General features: G+C 49.9%; 1 protein-coding gene across 1 annotated transcript in view; it reads left to right on the top strand.

The window, feature by feature from the left end:
- TNFRSF8 (TNF receptor superfamily member 8) overlaps window positions 1-20,273 on the top strand; it is a 33,102-nt gene that overhangs the window by 1,382 nt on the left and 11,447 nt on the right. The window contains exons 2-5 of the mRNA XM_083454072.1: window positions 14,007-14,088; window positions 16,596-16,724; window positions 18,077-18,232; window positions 19,905-19,998. Of these exons, the coding sequence (XP_083310198.1) occupies window positions 14,007-14,088; window positions 16,596-16,724; window positions 18,077-18,232; window positions 19,905-19,998 (461 nt within the window). The remainder of the gene's footprint in view (window positions 1-14,006; window positions 14,089-16,595; window positions 16,725-18,076; window positions 18,233-19,904; window positions 19,999-20,273) is intronic.

Genomic DNA, 20,273 nt, shown 5'->3' with positions numbered 1-20,273 from the left:
TGTCCTCTGGGCAATTCCTTGGCCGGCAGGCACCCAAACCCAAAAATGTAAGAAAGACCCTCTTGGGTCAGATCAGGGGACTGCCGGTCCAGCGCTGGTGCCTCTGGGAAGCCAACAAAGTACAGTGGTTGTTGTTGTTTAGTCGTGTCCGACTCTTCGTGACCCCATGGACCAGAGCACACCAGGCACTCCTGTCTTCCACTGCCTCCTGCACTTTGGTCAAACTCATGCTGGTAGCTTCGAGAACAATGCCCAACCATCTTGTCCCCTGTCGTCCCCTTCTCCTTGGGCCCTCCATCTTTCCCAACATCAGGGTCTTTTCCAAGGAGTCTTCTCTTCTCGTGAGGTGGCCAAAGTATTGGAGCCTCAGCTTCACGATACAGTACAGTGGTACCTCGGGTTATCTGGCCTGCCTTGTTAAAGGCGCAAGAGCCCTAGTAGGAGAGAGAACATGGCAACCCCTCCAAACATGACTGTACAGTGGTCCCTTAGGTTAAGTACTTAATTCATTCCGGAGGTCTGTTCTTAACCTGAAACTGTTCTTAACCTGAAGCACCACTTTAGCTAATGGGGCCTCCCGCTGCTGCCGTGCCGCCGGAGCACGATTTCTGTTCTCATCCTGAAGCAAAGTTCTTAACCTGAAGCACTATTTCTGGGTTAGCGGAGTCTGTAACCTGAAGCGCGTGTAACCTGAAGCGTATGTAACCCGAGTTACCACTGTATCAGGGTGAGGAATGAGCCTGCAGCTGTTTGGCATTCAGAACGCCCCAGCTTTGATCCCTGGTGTCTCTAGGTAGGGTGGGAAGAGAGCGATGCTTGGAAAAACTCAAGACCTGCTGGTGAGAAGGTGGGTGTGAGATGCCTGTACCTTGAAAGCACATTTCCTCCCCCCGCCCCCCAAGAATTCTGAGCACTGTAGTTTGGGAAGGTTTGCTGGGACCTGCCACTTTTTGAAGAGCATGGGGGGGGGGTTAAACTACAATGCCCAGAATCCTTTGAGGGAAAGATCATGCTTTGGATGTGCTTAAAAGCCACTGGAGATGGAAATGCATTGCCATTCAATGACCAACTATAATTCTGCGGATCTAGGATAGGAAACTTGACAAACTTAGACAGTATCTTAAAAAGCAGAGACATCACCTTGCCAACAAAGGTCCGTCTAGTTCAAGTTATGGTTTTCCCAGTAGTGATGTATGGAAGTGAAAGCTGGACCATAAAGAAGGCTGATCGCCGAAGAATGGATGCTTTTGAATTCTGGTGCTGGAGGAGACTCTTGAGAGTCCCATGGAGTGCAAGAAAATCAAACCGATCCATTCTGAAGGAAATCAGCCCTGAGTGCTCACTGGAAGGACAAATCCTGAAGCTGAGGCTCCAAGACTTTGGCCACCTCATGAGAAGAGAAGTCTCCCCGGAAAAGACCCTGATGCTGGGAAAGATGGAGGGCACAAGGAGAAGGGGACGACAGAGGACGAGATGGTTGGATAGTGTTCTCGAAGCTACCAGTTTGACCAAACTGTGGGAGGCAGTGGGAGACAGAAGTGCCTGGCGTGCTCTGGTCCATGGGGTCATGAAGAGTCGAACACGACTAAACAACTAAACAACAACAGGATCGGAATGAGCAAGGAGGACCAGTGCTGTGGTTCCATCATCATCATCATGGTCATCATTGAAGGCAGTTTCCCATGTTGGGTATGGGGAACATTTTGCCCTCCTATCAAACTACAGCTGCCATCATCCCCCACTGCTGAGTGTGCTTGCTAGGTCTGATGGGAGTTGTGGTTTGGCAGCATCCAAAGAGCTCTGTTTCCCCCACCCCAATGTAAAACAAAATAAGGGCTGCTCTTATATTGTGGAACAGCCTTATTGAATACAGAGAGTCCTTCTTGGGCAGGGAGGTGCACTCTGAACATGCCCTTTTGTTTCCGAGGCTCGTAGTTCCGAATTAATTTCTTTTGCTTAATCATCATCATCATCATTTATTCATACCCCGCCCATCTGGCTGGGTTTCCCCAGATACTCTGGGCGGCTTCCAACAAAAGATTAAAAATACATTAAAACATCAGTCATTAAAAGGTAATGGTACCCCTGCCAGTACGGGCCAGTCTTGCCAGACTCTAGGGTTGTGCGCTCATCTCACTCTAGAGGCCGGGGGCCAGCGCTGTCCGGAGACACTTCCGGGTCATGTGGCCAGCGTGACAAGCTGCATCTGGCGAGCCAGCGCAGCACACGGAATGCCGTTTACCTTCCCGCTAGTAAGCAGTCCCTATTTATCTACTTGCACCTGGGAGTGCTTTCGAACTGCTAGGTTGGCAGGCGCTTGGACCGAACGACGGGAGCGCACCCCGCCGCGGGGATTCGAACCGCCGACCATGCGATTGGCAAGTCCTAGGCGCTGAGGCTTTAACCCACCCCGCCACCCGCGTCCCACTATCAGCCATTAAAAACTTCCCTAAACAGGGCTGCCTTCAGATGTCTTCTAAACGTCAGATAGTTGTTTATTTCTTAGACATCTGATACGAGGGCATTCCACAGGGCAGGTGCCACTACCGAGAAGGCCCTCTGCCTGGTCCCTGTATCCTCACATCTCACCAGAAGGCCCTCAGCGCTGGACCTCAGCGTCTGGGCTGGACGATGGAGGTGGCAACGCTCCTTCAGGTATACTGGGCTGAGGCCGTTTAGGGCTTTCATAGGTCAGCACCGACACTTTGAATTGTGCTCAGAAACGTACTGGGAGCCAATGTAGGTCTCTCAGGACCGGTGTTATATGGTCTTGGTGGCCGCTCCCAGTCACCAGTCTAGCTGCCGCATTCTGGGTTAGTTGTAGTTTTTGGGTCACTTTCAAAAGTAGCCCCATGTAGAGCGCGTTGCAGTAGTCCAAGCAGGAGATAACCAGAGCATTCACCACTCTGGCGAGACAGTCTGCAGGCAGGTAGGGTCTCAGCCTGCGTACCAGGTGGAGCTGGTAGACAGCTGCCCTGGACACAGAACTGAGCTGCGCCTCCATGGACAGCTGTGAGCCCAGAATGACTCCCAGGCTAAGCATATTCCCAAGTTAAACATATTCAGCTCTTTTGACCAGTCGGCAAGGAAATCCAGGGTCAGGAAGGTTCGCACACAGCCCTGACATGCACACAGCTTTGTCATCATGTAAGGGGTGCAACACAAGATTAATCACACTCAGTACATCTCTGTTAATCTAATCTAAGATATCCACTTAACAGCAGAATTGTGGTTTTAAAAAATATTCTGAGCCTTTCCAGCCTCAATGTCTAAGCAGGAGTGGGTGGTGCAGATTTGTGGCTCTCCAAACATTGCTGACCATTTTGATGGCTGCTGGGAAGCAAGGCTCTCTGATGTCTGGTCTACAGCAGGCTTCCTCAACCTTGGCCCTCCAGATGTTTTTGGCCTACAACTCCCATAATCCCTAGCTAGCAGGACCAGTGGTCAAGGATGATGGGAATTGTAGTCTCAAAACCATCTGGAGGGCCAAGTTTGAGGAAGCTTGGTCTACAGGTTGGACACCCTTGATCGAAGATATCTGGCCTGGCTTGTTAAAGGCGCAAGAGCCCTAGCAGGAGAGAGAACATGGCAACCCCTCCAACCATGACTGTACAGTGGTCCCTCGGGTTAAGTACTTAATTCATTCCGGAGGTCCGTTCTTAACCTGAAACTGTTCTTAACCTGAAGCACCACTTTAGCTAATGGGGCCTCCTGCTGCTGCCGCGCTGCCAAAGGACGATTTCTGTTCTCATCCTGAGGTAAAGTTCTTAACCCGAGGTAATATTTCTGAGTTAGCGGAGTCTGTAACCTGAAGCGTATGTAACCTGAAGCATATGTAACCTGAGGTACCACTGTACTTGAAGCACTTGCGGAGGTGTGAAATGTTAAGCTAGGCGAGAGTGCCCTGGAGCGTGTGCCGAGTGCCGCTTAGCAGTGAGCAACAGCACATCTAGGGTTAAAGGTAAAGGGACCCCTGACGTTAGGTCCAGTCGTGAACGACTCTGGGGTTGCGGCGCTCATCTCGCTTTACTGGCCGAGGGAGCCGGCGTACAGCTTCCGAGTCATGTGGCCAGCATGACTAAGCCGCTTCTGGAGAACCAGAGCAGCACACGGAAACGCCCTTTACCTTCCTGCCGGAGTGGTACCTATTTATCTACTTGCACTTTGACGCGCTTTCGAACTGCTAGGTTGGCAGGAGCAGGGACCAAACAAAGGGAGCTCACCCCGTCGCAGGGATTCAAACCACCGACCTTCCTTGGTTCTGTGGTTTAACCCACAGCGCCACCCGCGTCCCACATCTAGGGTTAGGTCTGGGTATTGCACAGAAATGCTATGGTGCTTCTTCAAAAGGTAATGTAAGATTCTAGTCCTCATGGCTGTGAATATAGGGCTGATTTAAAAGGAACAGAGGAAGCTGCCGGATAATGAGTCCATCCAACTCAGTATCGTCTACTCTGACTGGCAGTAGCACTCCAGGGTTTCAGGGGGGAGGCATTCCCAGGCTTACCCGGAGATGCCGTTGGGTATTGAACCTTCTGCATGCAAGACAACTTCCAGGCCTGATTCCTCGAGCCCAGATGTGCAATATATCAAGGAGAGGAAAGGCATAAAGGATCCCTCTCTGTGGAGGTCTCTGTTACAGGGGTGACTACCTGCTTTCAGCTCAAAGGGTGTAGTCCTTTGTGGACAAATCTTGTGGGGGGGGGCACACCTGTCCACACTCCATCCAGACAGAGAGGAGGAAAACCCCTGTGTAGCATGGGGGAAGTGAGAGCTGGACTATAAAGAAGGCTGATCGCCGAAGAATTGATGCTTTTGAATTATGGTGCTGGAGGAGACTCAAACCTATCCATTCTGAAGGAAATCAGCCCTGAGTGCTCACTGGAAGGACAGATCCTGAAGCTGAGGCTCCAATACTTTGGCCACCTCATGAGAAGTGAAGACTCCCTGAAAAAGACCCTGATGTTGGGAAAGATGGAGGGCACAAGGAGAACGGGACGACAGAGGACGAGATGGTTGGACAGCGTTCTCGAAGCTACCAGCATGAGTTTGACCAAACTGCGGGAGGCAGTGGAAGACAGGAGTGCCTGGTGTGCTCTGGTCCGTGGGGTCACGAAGAGACAGACACGACTAAACGGCTAAACAACAACAGGCAAACTAAGGCCCGGGGGCCAGATCTGGCCCAATCACCTTCTAAATCCGGCCCATGGACGGTCCAGGAATCAGTGTATTTTTACATGAATAGAATGTGGCCTTTTATTTAAAATGCATCTCTGAGTTATTTGTGGGGCATAGGAATTTGTTCATCTACCCCGTCCCCCCCAAAAAAAAGATTCCGGCCCCCTGCAAGGCCTGAGGGACAGTGGACTGGCCCCCTGCTGAAAAGGTTTGCTGGTGTAGGGGGTTTTCAACTATCATCTTTTGCTGACCACTGGATTAGAGTGTCAGGCTAGGACCTGTGAGGGAAGTGGATTTGAATCCCCACACAGCCATGAAGGGTACTGGGGTGACCTTTAGGGGCCTACCTCACAGGGTTGTTGTTGAGATTAAATGATGAAGGGGAGGAAAAAACACAGACACCGCCTTGAGCTCCTTTGGAGAAAAATGTGGGGCGTAATGAATAAGTAAATAAACAAGGCAGGACATAAATGTTGTTGTTGCTGTTACAGTTCAAGGATTTATCCCAGCAGATGCTGTCCTGCTGAACCCTCCAAGTAAACTTTGGGCGAGCAAGAGGCATAATCACAATTCAAGGACATGGGAGAGCATTCATGGAGGGTGCCATCTGTTGTAAATAAAAATATGCCCTTTCTCCCCTTATGGGGTATCCAAGAGTCCATATAGAGTCCTTACGTAGGTTCCCTATTGGTAGGAGAAAATAACAGAGGCCAACCAGATAATATTGAGAAGCAAAGCAGCTAGTAAGCTTGATCTTTATTGATCTCTTGCAACAGGGTGCTCCCCTCACATGCAGGAAAGGAGGAGGACCCACAAAAATGCTGTGCAAGGGCTTTTAAAGACTTTTGAAATTCCCATCCTGTAGATCAAGACCACCCCCAGAAACATCATACATACATCACAGAAGGGGTGTAACCTAAGACCACCCCTCAGATACATCATACCTACATCACAAAAAAGGCGGTCTTAAAACAGAAATTTGAATATTGTTTTTGTCCTGTCATTGTTTATCTCCTGTCTGGCAGGTTACTTGATTGGATTGCCTGGGGAGCCTGGCCAGTTTTTTTGTAATGATAAATACTTAGTTCCTGAGCCAGGTCACAGGCTCACACCCTATTCAAACACAGACATACCCTTAAGACAGGATTTGTGAGGAAAGAGACAATGGGGAGGCTTTTCCATTTTCCTTTGACCTTGCAGAGAAAACATTTGGTCAGTCTGGGAATCAAAATGGTTCCAGGTCGGTCTTCCTGTGCTGATCTATGTACGTGCTTGGTTGGTACACTTATGAACATTTAACATATATCTAAGTCCTCAAAATTCCTGTCACAACCCCAAGGTCACCCCAATGAGCTTCATGGCTGAATGGCAGATTTGAACGTGGGTCTCTCCCACGTCCTAGCACGCTTGCACCCTAACCACTACGCCGCACAGCCTCTTGCGGTTTTGCTGCAGACGGAGCTGCAAGTGAGCTCTTTAATGTGGCAGGGAACGGGCCGGTGTCCGTCTGCCTCCTGGCATGTGTGCATAACAGCAGAACCTCGCACGTGCAGCTGTTGCTGTGGATCTTGTACAACCCAGCAGCTCTTTCTCCTGGGGGCAGGAAACCTGCCATCTTTGGCTCCCTTACTGGCTAAGCCAGCCTGAAAATGACTCATTCACTAATACTTTTCTGAGGCCACTGAAACCAGAAGGCTGATTCAGAAAATTTCAGTTTGCAAGAGATGAGTGGCGAGACCAGGAAACCGGCGGGGTGACAACAACTCCTGTCCTCATTTGGGAATTGACTTGGCCGGCAGGCAGAAAACTGCACCCCTCACTTTTCTGAATCGGCTTTCCCCAGTCCCCACCCCAAGCATGCTCTTTGCAAAAACCACCCGACCACATCTGAGAAATTTGCAATAACCCTCCAGCTACCTTTGACACAGCAGTTTAGAGCTGAGAAAGGGCTGCAGTTCAAATGGGAGAGCATCTACATCATGGGTAGGCAAACTAAGGCCTGGGGGCCGGATCTGGCCCAATTGCCTTCTAAATCCGGCCCGCGGACGGTCAGGGAATCAGCGTGTTTTTACATGAGTCGAATGTGTCCTTTTATTTACAATGCATCTCTGGGTTATTTGTGGGGCATAGGAATTTGTTCATTTCCACCCCAAAAAAAATATAGTTTGGCCCCCTGCTGAAAAAGTTTGCTGACCTCTGATCTACATTGTGTGCAGAAGGCTCCAGGTTTCAGCCCCCCCCCCCCCCATGGCAGCATCGCCAGGTAAGGCTGGGAATGACACTCCTGCCGGCCAGTGTAGGCCAATGACCTGACTCAGGATAAGGCAGCTTCCTGCATTCTGATTGTAAAGGTAAAGGGACCCCTGACCATTAGGTCCAGTCATGACCGACTCTGGGGTTGTAGCACTCATCTCACTTTGTTGGCCAAGGGAGCCGGCGTACAGCTTCTGGGTCATGTGGCCAGCAGGACTAAGCCACTTCTGGCGATCCAGAGCAGTGCACGGAAACGCCGTTTACCTTCCTGCTGGAGCGGTACCTATTTATCTACTTGCACTTTGACGTGTTTTCGAACTGCTAGGTCGGCAGGAGCAGGGACTGAGCAACGGGAACTCACCCCATTGCGAGGATTCGAACCGCAACCTTCTGATCAACAAGTCCTAGGCTCTGTGGTTTAACCCACAGCGCCACCCACGTCCCTTAACATTCCGATTGTTTGTTGTTGTTTGTTGTTGTTGTTTAGTCATTTAGTCGTGTCCGACTATTTGTGACCCCATGGACCAGAGCACGCCAGGCACTCCTGTCTTCCACTGCCTCCTGCAGTTTGGTAGGCTCAAGCAGTATGTGGACCGAGAACTCCCAGAAGTGCAAGCTGGATTTAGAAGAGGCAGAGGAACCAGAGACCAAATTGCAAACATGCGCTGGATTATGGAGAAAGCTAGAGAGTTCCAGAAAGACATCTACTTCTGCTTCATTGACTATGCAAAAGCCTTTGACTGTGTCGACCACAGCAAACTATGGCAAGTTCTTAAAGAAATGGGAGTGCCTGATCACCTCATTCCGATTGTACCAGCCCTTTATTTGCAACCATGAGGACTAGAATCTTGCTTGTCCTTTTGAGGAAATGCCGCAGCGCGGTGGCAGAACACTTCCCTTGCACGCAGATGGCCCCAGGTTCAACCTAACCCTGCCTGCAACCCTGGAGTGCTAGAGGTTGAATAGCTCAGCTGGCTAGAGTGTGGTGGTGACAATGGCAAGGTTGCAGGCAACAGCCAGCAAGTCAAGACCCCAGTCGATTCAGCCCCATTCCTCTCCGACCGCAGTGCCCTGATTAACCACATGCGGTGACTGCAGAGAGCATGAGGGAATCTGGCTGTTTCGGGAGGAGACTGGACTGGATTGGGTCCATAGGTGGGATGGGATGTAGCCCTCCCCACCCCACCTCCTTGTTATTGCCTGACCTAGAATAGCGCTTTCTGGGAGAACTACAGAAAAGCACACACACCTCCAAGCTTACGATAACAGACGCATGCTTTGTTTTGGTCCACCATCTAAACCTGCAAATCCTTCCCATCGATGCCCAGAACAGGGACTTGTACAGAGTTGCGACAGGCAACTCCCTCTTTAGTGAGAGCTGCCTGTTGCAACTCTCCACGAGTCCCCGTTCTTAGCATCAAACGCTTCAGGGTGGACATCCTGATTCTTTGGAATTACCAGATGGTCTGGTGTTTAGCCAGAATCCTCTTCCCAGCTGCTTCCTCCCACTGATCAATCTAGGAACAGTAATGGCTCACATATCTCTAATTAAAAAGGCAAAGAGTAAATCTTACTGGGGTCTATAAAGCTGGTAAAATAACAGCTATATAGTCCTGCATTGCAGGGGGTCAGACTAGAAGATCCTCAGGGCCCCTCCCAACTCTATATTTTGTACATTCAAACAATCTGCATCTGATTTTAGGCAGTGGTTTCCCCAAAATGGCCCAGATGGAAACCCCTCGGACTTCCCACCTCTGCCTTAACAGGAAACATCAAGGAACAAGTGGGTGGGTTTTGCTCAAAAAAAATTTTTGCCACCAGCCAATGCACAGGCAGGGCTATTAATAGAGCTAATAACTAGCTGTGTGTTCAAATGCAGATCGTGCCTAATTAATGAAAACACTTGTTGACTGTAAACACCAGGTCAAAACTGAACCGAGGTCGCCTCATTCGTAGCTCTTGAAATGAGGAGGTAAAAAGAGCGCAGAAAAGCCCCGCAGAGCCACAGCAGACGGGAAGACCCATGGCTTGGTGAGAGGCCACGAGCTCGGCATGCGGAAGATTTCCCGGTTTGATCCCTGGCATCTTTGCCGAAGGACCAAGAGCCCAAATTTGGCCCGCCACCAACCGCCCCACTGCCCCTTCCCCCTGGAGATTTTACAAGCCTTGATGTGTGCAGGGATGGATGGAGGAGGGAAAACTGGTGACCTCGAGTGGCTGCCAAGACCACATGACACCAGTCCTGAAAGACCTGCATTGGCTCCCAGTACGTTTCCGAGCACAATTCAAAGTGTTGGTGCTGACCTTGAAAGCCCTAAAGGCCTCGGCACAGTATACCTGAAGGAGCGTCTCCACCCCCATCGTTCTGCCCGGACACTGAGGTCCAGCTCTGATGGCCTTCTGGCGGTTCTCTTCCTGAGAGAAGTGAGGTTACAGGGAACCAGGCAGAGGGCCTTCTTGGTGGTGGCGCCCGCCCTGTGATAAACCCTCCCGTCAGATGTCAAGGAAATAAACAACTACCTGACTTTTAGAAGCCATCCGATGACAATCCTGTTTAGGGAAGTTTTTACTGTTTGATGTTTTATCGTGCTTTTAATATTCTGTTGGGAGCTGCCCAGAGTGGCTGAGGAAACCAAGCCAGATGGGCGGGGTATAAGTAATAAATTACAGTAGTACCTCAGGTTACAGATGCTTCAGGTTACAGACTCCGCTAACCCAGAAATAGTACCTCAGGTTAAATACTTTGCTTCCGGATGAGAACAGAAATTGTGCTCCGGCGGCGCGGCAGCAGCAGGAGGAGGCCCCATTAGCTGAAGTGGTGCCTCAGGTTAAGAACAGTTTCAGGTTAAGAACGGACGTCTGGAATGAATTAAGTACTTAACCCGAGGTAAAGTAAAGGTAAAGGTACCCCTGCCCGTACGGGCCAGTCTTGACAGACTATAGGGTTGTGCGCCCATCTCACTCAAGAGGCCGGGGGCCAGCACTGTCCGGAGACACTTCCGGGTCACGTGGCCAGCGTGACATTGCTGCTCTGGCGAGCCAGAGCCGCACACGGAAATGCGGTTTACCTTCCCGCTAGTAAGCGGTCCCTATTTATCTACTTGCACCCGGGAGTGCTTTCGAACTGCTAGGTTGGCAGGCGCTGGGACCGAACAACGGGAGCGCACCCCGCCACGGGGATTCAAACCGCCGACCTTTCGATCGGCAAGTCCTAGGCGCTGAGGCTTTTACCCACAGCGCCACCCGAGGTACCACGGTATTATTATAAAACAATGAATGTCTTGTCACACCCACTGTTGTCATGCGGCCCTTGGGAGGCTTCCCTGGAGGGAACATGGCCCTGGGGCAGAAGAGAGGTTCTCTCAGACATCAAAGCCATGCGGAAAACACCAGCTGATGGCACGAAGAGCTGTTGGATTTGACAACCAAATCTCCTCAGGGTGGACCAGCAGCCTGACCTGGAATTCTAGTTGTTGGTCGTTGCAAAGGGGACGAGCACAGCAGTCCTCAAGTCCTGCTTGCTGTTTTCCCCACAGAGAACGTAAGTGCATGAGTAGAGCCTGCTGGATCAGGACCCACCTAGTCCAGCTTCCTGTTTTCCTAGTGGCAAACCAGATGCCTGTGGAAAACCCGCAAGCAGCATCTGAGCACAAGAGCAATTCTCCTTTTCTATGGTTTCCAGCAACTGGTCTTCAGAAGCATTGCTGCCTCCTGTGATAGGAATTTTGAGGTCTTGTTGTTGTTCAGTCGTTTAGTCCTGTCCGACTCTTCGTGACCCCATGGACCAGAGCACGCCAGGCACTCCTGTCTTCCACTGCTTCCCGCAGTTGGTCAAACTCATGCTGGTAGCTTCGAAAACACTGTCCAGTCCAGAGTCCCATGGACTGCAAGAAGATCAAACCTCTCCATTCTTAAAGAAATCAGCCCTGAGTGCTCACTGGAAGGACAGATCGTGAAGCTGAGGCTCCAAAACTTTGGCCACCTCATGAGAAGAGAAGACTCCCTGGAAGAGACCCTGATGTTGGGAAAGATGGAGGGCACAAGGAGAAGGGGACGACAGAGGACGAGATGGTTGGACAGTGTTCTCGAAGCTACCAGCATGAGTTTGACCAAACTGCAGGATGACGTGGAAGACAGGAGTGCCTGGTGTGCTCTGGTCCATGGGGTCATGAAAAGTCGGACACGACTACACGACTAAACAACAACAACAATTTATAACAGTCCACATTGGTGGCAGGGATCTCCTGCCTATCATATCACCTCTTTCTTGTCCTTTCTCTAAACCAGGGTTTCCCAAACTTGGGTCTCCGACTGTTTTTTTTTTTTTATATAAATAATTTTTTATTAGTTTACAACAAAACAAAACAAAACATACATTATTTTCACATTTCACATTTCAATTTCCAAATCTTTGTTTTTTGGACTTCCTTCAGCTTTTCCGAAAATCTTTCGTAGTCACTATTAATTTCCGCATTTCCTTTTTTACCATTGTCATTAATTATATCTTTTTTCCCTCTCATTCCTTCTAACAATGTCTCTCACATATTCACAGTGCTCTTTTGAAACCTTCTAGCGTTATTTGACCATCACTTATATTCTCCAGATATTTTACAAATTTCCCCCAGTTTTCTGTAAACTTTTGGTCTCTTAGGTATCTAATCTTTCCAGTCATCTTATCCAATTCAGCATAATCTAACAACAGTCTCCGACTGTTTTTGGACTACAATTCCCATCATCCCTGACCACTGGTCCTGTTAGCTAGGGACAATGGGAGTTGTAGTCCAAAAACAGCTGGAGACCCGAGCTGGGGAAACAAACTGCTCTGAACTAAAAAGGCCTGGGCACTTCAAGTTTTCTTCATAGGGAAATTGATCCATCCTTCCTCGATAACTTCGATCCTTTTCCAACTCAGCAATATCCCTTTTGAGGTGAGGCAGCCAGACAATTTAGTTGGCGCTTTTGCTTGACCCGAAGTGCTGTTGTCGGTCTGATCTGGCAGCCAAGCTCTTCTTTGGTTCTGAGGAACAGCTGAGAAGCAGATAAACTTGCCCAAGTCTTCAAGACGCACACATATGTCTACAATTGTGTCATTATTTTACAATCTCTGCCAAACTGACCTCAAAAAAATTTTTTTGAGGGATTGAAATGTCACGTCTGTTGCTACCAACCCCTTTCATCTCTTGATAGTATGTCTTGTTTCGACTCGAGTCTGAACTTCTCCAGTCATCCAGAAAAATCAAACTCAGCGTCTTTAATTCAGAGACGAATCTAGAGAAACATCCTACCTTTTCTCTTACGCGTGAGCCAGAATCGGGGCTCTCTGAGGGCCTCAGAAGGAGATGAGACATCTCAGAAATAAATGCTTCACAGAATATTATGGTTTGAAGAATCAGCGAGCAGGATTTGAATTCTGAGCAACAGAAAGAATGAGAGACTACAGTGGTACCTCAGGTTAAGTACTTAATTCGTTCCGGAGGTCCGTACTTAACCTGAAACTGTTCTTAACCTGAAGTACCACTTTAACTAATGGGGCCTCCTGCTGCTGCTGCGCCGCCGCCAGAGCACGATTTCTGTTCTCATCCTGAAGCAAAGTTCTTAACCTGAAGCACTATTTCTGGGTTAGCAGAGTCTGTAACCTGAAGCGTATGTAACCTGAAGCGTATGTAACCCGAGGTACCACTGTATTGTGTTGTTATGATGTAAAATGAGGGGATAAGACGGGATGCAGCAAAGAGGGAATAAGAAAAGCATCCTGGAAAACGGGGTGGGAAGTCAATAATATAAAAGGATTTTTAAAAAATATGTATTGGAATTGTATGTGGAATTTCTTGAAGTTTAATAAAATAATTTTGGACTAAAAAAGAAATAGATGCTTCACAGTGACTGAAATCCTACACTTGCCTCCCTGAGAGTAAAAGCTGCTGCACACTGCACGAGTTTGTGACGAAGGCTTTGTACGCCTTTCTGTTTACGCTGGTTCCAGAATGTTCCTTTCGTTCCCTGCAAGGAAAGTTTGCAGGGTCTGAGGCTTTTTGGTTTAGAGAAAAGGCGAGTGACATGATAGAGTGGGGGACCTTTGGCCAGCAAGATGTTGCTGAACTGCAAATCCCATCAGCGCTAGCAAACAAAGCTGATGGTCAGGAGTGAGCGCTGAGGGGAACAGGATGCTGGACTAGAGGGGTCACTGCCTGGCCTGATCCAGCAACCAGGCTTTTCTTAAGGGCTAATGAATTTGTCTAACCCTTTCTAAAGCACGTGGCGTTTGCCAGATCTTGTGGCAGGGAGTTCCATCAGTTGTTTTGCCCCCCCCCCCATTCTTTTTAAGGCCTCAAATGGAATCAAAATAGAAACCACGGCAAAACCACCAGTCATCTCCCCCTCCTGAAACTATTTCCCCTTTCTTTTGAGAAACAACACTCAAGTCCTGGTCATTATGTGGAGAGTTCCACCATATTTCAATGTCTTGCGCATTATTTCGGATGTATTTAGAAACACAGATTCCGCCCTGCTCAACGCAGGAGAAACATTCAGCCTCTCAGCTTTTAATTATGGCTTTTGTCTTTCTGCCTTTCTAGGGATCGGGTCATTTGCCTTGCTTGGGGCTGGTCATCGGATCCAACAAAGAACCCCTACGGTGCTGCTACCAATGCCCCTCAGGTCAGTACCTCTGTGCACTGCAAGGACAACCTTACTGGAATCCTAGAATCATAGAGATTAAGGGGATCTGCAAAGGGCACATTCCAGTCTGGCAAAATCTATTGGGGCAGGAAGCAGGATCAATGAGAGGGTGTGGCTTGGATAGAAGAGGGTGTGGCCTGCAGAGAGTTCTGAGGGCCAGGGAGAGAATCCTGGAGGGCCACGTATGTCTCTCTGGCCTGAGGTCCTTAACCCTTTGCTGACTGGCTTTCTATCCCCCTCCCAGCACCTCTTTCCAGGTGAGCTCCTTACACTGTAAAAGTGGAACATTGGAAATGAGTTTAAATATCATTATTCCTCCTTATTTATTCTCTCAGATTTATTTCATAAAACTTACATACCGCTTGGTTGTAGAGAACCTCAAGGTGGTTGACAAGAAGAGCAAAGCAGTAAGATGATTAGCAGAAGCAATTAGATCGCTGGGAGGGCGGAATTAAAACCAGCAACGAATTAAAAACACATGTTCTAAACATCTGGGCATGCTCGTCTGAACAAGGATGTTTTTAGCAGGTGCCGAGAAAAGCACAGCGAAGACGGCTGCCTGATATCAAGTGGCAGGGAGTTCCAAAGTGTGGCTTCTGCCACACTAAAAGATGAAGTTCTTGCAAATGTGGAAGAAACTGCTATGCAGCAGTTGTCACAGGGCCAGATCCGCAGATCGAAGTGGTCGGGTGCGCAGATGTGGGCAAGGAGGTTTTGCTGTGCTTTAGTTATTGAACTGTCAGAAACCGACGTGAGCAGTCTTAGTTGTGGTTTCTTCATAAAAACCAGAGAGATGTGGTCTGTCACGCCAGAAGGGGGAGCTTCCCTCCCTCCGGAAATATGGTGCTTTTGGGGGGCTGTCTGAGGTGAGCTGGGTGACTCACCAAAGTTTGCAAACTCTGCGGCCTTGGAAGCCAAGCCCCAAAACTCCCCTCGAGGAACTTAAGAGAACTCTGTGGGTGGGGGGTGTTTTTACTGTCTTTCTAGAGGAAATTTCTGACATTTTCTCCTTCTGACGGTTCTTTTTTCAGTTGGGTATGAACAGCACACTGTCAGGGGCTGGCGTTAAATAGAAGGGTGTTCCCCTTCCAGTCCTGGGTACTGAAATAGAGATGTATAATCCGCTCAGGACCCCTTTTAAGGCTTTGTTTTTCCTGCAGTTGGTCAGTTTCAACCTAGGCTATTCCACTGCAAGCAGCAGGTACAGGCTTTGCAGGACCTAACACTCCCCCCTATAAGGCAGGGAAGGAGATTCCTGAGTCATGTCGGTGGAGGGAGGGAATAATAATAATAATTTATTATTTATACCCCACCCATCTGGCTGAGTTTCCCCAGCCACTCTGAGCAGCTCCCAATCAAGTATTAAAAACAGTACAGCATTAAATATTAAAAACTTCCCTAAACAGGGCTGCCTTCAGATGTCTCTTAAAAATAAGATAGCTGCTTATTTCCTTCACATCTGAAGGGAGGGTGTTCCACAGGGCGGGCGCCACTACCGAGAAGGCCCTCTGTCTGGTTCCTTGTAACCTCACTTCTCACAGTGAGGGAACTGCCAGAAGGCCCTCGGCGCTGGACCTCAGCGTCCGGGCAGAATGATGGGGGTGGAGACGCTCCTTCAGGTATACAGGACTGAGGGGTTTTAGGGCTTTAAAGGTCAGCACCAACACTTTTAATTCTGCTCGGAAACGTACTGGGAGCCAATGCAGATCTCTCAGGACCGGTGTTATGTGGTCCCGGCGGCTGGTCCCAGTCACCAGTCTAGCTGCCGCATTCAGGATTAATTGCAGTTTCCGGGTCACCTTCAAAGGTAGCCCCACGTCGAGCACATTGCAGTAGTCCAAGTGGGAGATAACTAGAGCATGCACCACTCTGGCAAGACAGTCTGTGGGCAGGTAGGGTCTCAGCCTGCGTACCAGATGGAGCTGGTAGACAGCTGCCCTGGACACAGAATTAACCTGTGCCTCCATGGACAGCTGTGAGTCCAGAATGACTCCCAAGCTGTGCACCTGGTCCTTCAGGGACACAGTTACCCCATTCTGGACCAGGGAGTCCACTTCGGGTTACAGACTCCACTAACCTGGAAATAGTACCTTGGGTTAAGAACTTTACCTCAGGATGAGAACAGAAATCGCACGCCGGTGGTGTGGTAGCAGCGGGAGGCCCCATTAGCTAAAGTGGTACCTCAGGTTAAGAACCGTTTCCGGTTAAGAACGGAAGTTCGTAATAAGTTCGTAACCAGAGGTAGCACTGTATTCTGATCAAAAATATGTGGCAGCAGAGATGTATTTATCAGGGGCTTTAACAGGCAGCTGGCCTGTCTTATCGCAACATCATCCTCACGAGACAATAAACCAAATTTTAAATTGGCAGAAAAGCCACATTTGGCGAAAACTAAAGAGTCCTCTCCAACCCTCTGACAGTGGGATCTGCAAGGCCCTGGGACTGGGTTAAGAGTGGCCTCCACTCGTTTTTTATTTTATTTTTAGGATACACCCAGACTGTGACTTGCCCTGCGAATCTCACGGACTGCAAAAAGAACCTGTGCCGAGCCGACCACTACCTGAACAATGCTCACGTCACGCCCCGTTGCGAGGCTTGTAAGCAGTGCCTGCCAGGTATTTGCCCCCGGGCACCCGTTGCCCTTTGCAGCACACTACCTTTTCGATTGGCGCCTGGGCTCGCCTCCTCCTGCACCAGCCCAGTCCCTCAAGTGTCAAAGTCCGTGGTAATGACTTCAGCATGTTGTAAGAAAAATACTGCTCCCTTTCCCTTATTGGGTACCTAAGAGCCCCATAAGATGTGGGTGGCGCCGTGAGTTAAACCAGAAGGTCGGCAGTTCGAATCCCCGAGACGGGGTGAGCTCCCGTTGCTCGGTCCGAGCTCCTGCCAACCTAGCAGTTCGAAAGCACGTCAAAGTGCAAGTAGATAAATAGGTACCACTGGTTTCCGTGCGCTGCTCTGCTTCGCCAGAAGTGGCTTAGTCATGCTGGCCACGTGACCCAGAAGTTGTACTCCGGTTCCCTCGGCCAATAAAGTGAGATGAGCGCCGCAACCCCAGAGTCATCTGCAACTGGACCTAATGGTCAGGGGTCCCTTTACCTTTAAGAGCCCTGGGGCGGGGTCCGACAGCCTTTTATCTTTGTTGGGGTAACGGCAGGGACCGAGCAACGGGAGCTCACCCCGTCTCGGGGATTCGAACTGCCGACCTTCCGATTTAACTCATAGCGCCACCCGCGTCTTATGGGGCTCTTAGGTACCCAATAAGGTCCTAATCCCCCCAGTGACTCACCTGCCTGTCTTGCCCGAAGGCGATCACTCCTCCTCCGAGTACTCAGGTCTCTCCTTCTCTCAGACCTTAGTCTCTGCAGCTCGGGAGACGTTGGTGGGTTACTAGACCCAGGGGCCACCTCAGCCTCCTCTGACCCAACCGGTAGTGGAGCAGCTGTAATTGATGGCCCAGCTGATGGCAACGAGGTCATCCCCGCATCTGGAGCCAGGGCAGGCTCAGGCCCCTGACTTGGCCCAGCTGGTGCTTGTTGCTGGGGAACCTAGACAGCTCTTCAGAATCCGGCCCCAGACTTGGTTCCGATGCCGCCTGAGGCAGCGGATCCGGTGAGGACTGAGACTCCTCTGGTTCCGAATCCGAGCCCGAGTCCCAGGCCATCAGACTCTGACAAATGGCCATCTAACCTCTGTTTAAAAACCACCAAGGCATTGAGAGTCCACAACCTCCAGAGAGGGACCGTTCTACGGTCGAACAGCTCATACTGTCAGATAGGTTGCTTTTTTTGACGCCTAGAAAGTTTTTCCTGAGGTTGGACCGCCCTGATCTAGAATCTGGGTCTAAATCCCCATTCAGCCACAAAGCTCGCTGGGCAGGCCTCGTTCAGTCGCTACCTCTCAGCCTAACCTACCTTGCAGGGGCGTTGTGGACTAAAACAGCATCTGTTTGGGTCCTTTCCAACAGACCGCCACCTAGTAGAAAAACGTCCTTGCACCAACCATACCAACCGGGAGTGCCAGTGCCAACCTGGATGGTACTGTAAGGAGCCGTCGATGGGCACCTGTATTACCTGCGTCCCGTTAACCACCTGCAAGCCGGGCTCTGGGGTCAAGACTAAAGGTACATACTGTTGAGAGTGTATTGTACTGTTTCCATCTTGATATTTTATTAAGGATTTTCTTGTTTTAGTGTATTGTACTGTTGAGAGTGGCGGTATTGTACTGTTGAGAGGACGCGGGTGGCGCTGTGGGCAAAAGCCTCAGCGTCTAGGGCTTGCCGATTGAAAGGTCGGCGGTTCGAATCCCCGTGGCGGGGTGCACTCCCGTTGTTCGGTCCCAGCGCCTGCCAACCTAGCAGTTCGAAAGCACTCTTGGGTGCAAGTAGATAAATAGGGACCGCTTACTAGCGGGAAGGTAAACGGCGTTTTCGTGTGCGGCTCTGGCTCGCCAGAGCAGCGATGTCATGCTGGCCACGTGACCCGGACGTGTCTCTGGACAGCGCTGGCCCCTGGCCTCTTGAGTGAGATGGGCGCACAACCCTAGAGTCTGTCAAGACTGGCCCGTACGGGCAGGGGTACCTTTACCTTTACTGTTGAGAGAACTTATGGTCTCTGTGTGTGGTTTGGGAGCTGCACAGTCAGGGAAAAAACCAATGCTGTCCAGGGTTGTAAAGACTGCAGAGAGAATAATTGGGTGCACTCTTCCCACGTTGGATCAAATCTATGCTTCCAGGTGCCCTAAGAAAGCTGCAGAGATAGTGCAGAATAGTGCGCATCCCAGAAATGATCTCTTTCAGCTTCTGCCTTCTGGAAGAAGGTACAGGGTTATAAAGACTAGGACTAGCCGTCTGAGAAACAGTTTTTATCCAAATGCGATTTTGGTTTTAAACACAGTATAAGGTAGTCCTTGTGGGAGTATTTAATTATGGGGTATCCATGTCCTCCAACTTTTCTCTGATGGAAATAGGTAAAGGTAAAGGTAAAGGTACCCCTGCCCGTACGGGCCAGTCGTGTCCGACTCTAGGGTTGTGCGCCTATCTCACTTAAGAGGCCGGGGGCCAGCGCTGTCTGGAGACACTTACGGGTCACGTGGCCAGTGTGACGAAGCTGCTCTGGCAAGCCAGCACCAGCGCAGCACATGGAAACGCCGTTTACCTTCCCGCTATAAAGCGGTACCTATTTATCTACTTGCACTTAAGTGTGCTTTCGAACAGCTAGGTGGGCAGGAGCTGGGACCGAAAGACGGGAGCTCACCCCGCCGCGGGGATTCGAACTGCCGACCATACGAACGGCAAGTCCTAGGCACTGAGGTTTTACCCACAGTGCCACCCGCGTCCCTTCCCCCTGATGGAAATAGAGACATCCTATTCCATAATAATAATTTTACAGTGGTACCTTGGGTTACATACGCTTCAAGTTACATACGCTTCAGGTTACAGACTCTGCTAATCCAGAAATAGTACCTCTGGTTAAGAACTTTGCTTCAGGATGAGAACAGAAATTGTGCGGCGGCGGCACAGCAACAGTGTGCGGCGGCGGCACAGCAACAGCGGGAGGCCCCATTAGCTAAAGTGGTGCTTCAGGTTAAGAACAGTTTCAGGTTAAGAATGGACCTCCAGAAAGAATTAAGGACATAACCAGAGGTACCACTGTACTAATTTATACCCCTCTCATCTGACTGGGTTGCCCCAGCCACTCTGGGCGGCTTCCAACATACAGTGGTACCTCGGGTTTAACCCACAGCACCACCCGCATCCCTAAATTACAGTAGTCTTTTATCATTATTTTCATCAGGCACCCCTGACACAGATACCATCTGTGAAGAATGCCCTTCGGGTACTTTCTCTGATGAAGATTCCAGCACCCAAATCTGCAAGCCTCGCACCGAGTGAGTGATAACTTCCTCTGCAATTCTGTATCTAGTATGTACTTACAGAGCAGGCATCCCCAAACTCGGCCCTCCAGCTGTTTTGGGACTACAACTCCCATCATCCCTAGCTAACACTGGTCAGGGATGATGGGAGTTGTAGTCCCAAAACAGCTGGAGGGCGAAGTTTGGGGGTGCCTGTTATAGAGGGTTCTATCCTGCAGATAAAAACTAAAACCCAGTGGACTACCTTACAGGGTCGTTGTAACACTTCGCTTGTTGTATTGGTTTCTCTC

Source organism: Podarcis tiliguerta (genome assembly GCF_965153285.1).
Source record: "Podarcis tiliguerta genome assembly, chromosome: 8".
NCBI classification, from domain to species: Eukaryota; Metazoa; Chordata; class Lepidosauria; order Squamata; family Lacertidae; genus Podarcis; species Podarcis tiliguerta.
This window is presented reverse-complemented; position numbering and strand designations above follow the sequence as displayed.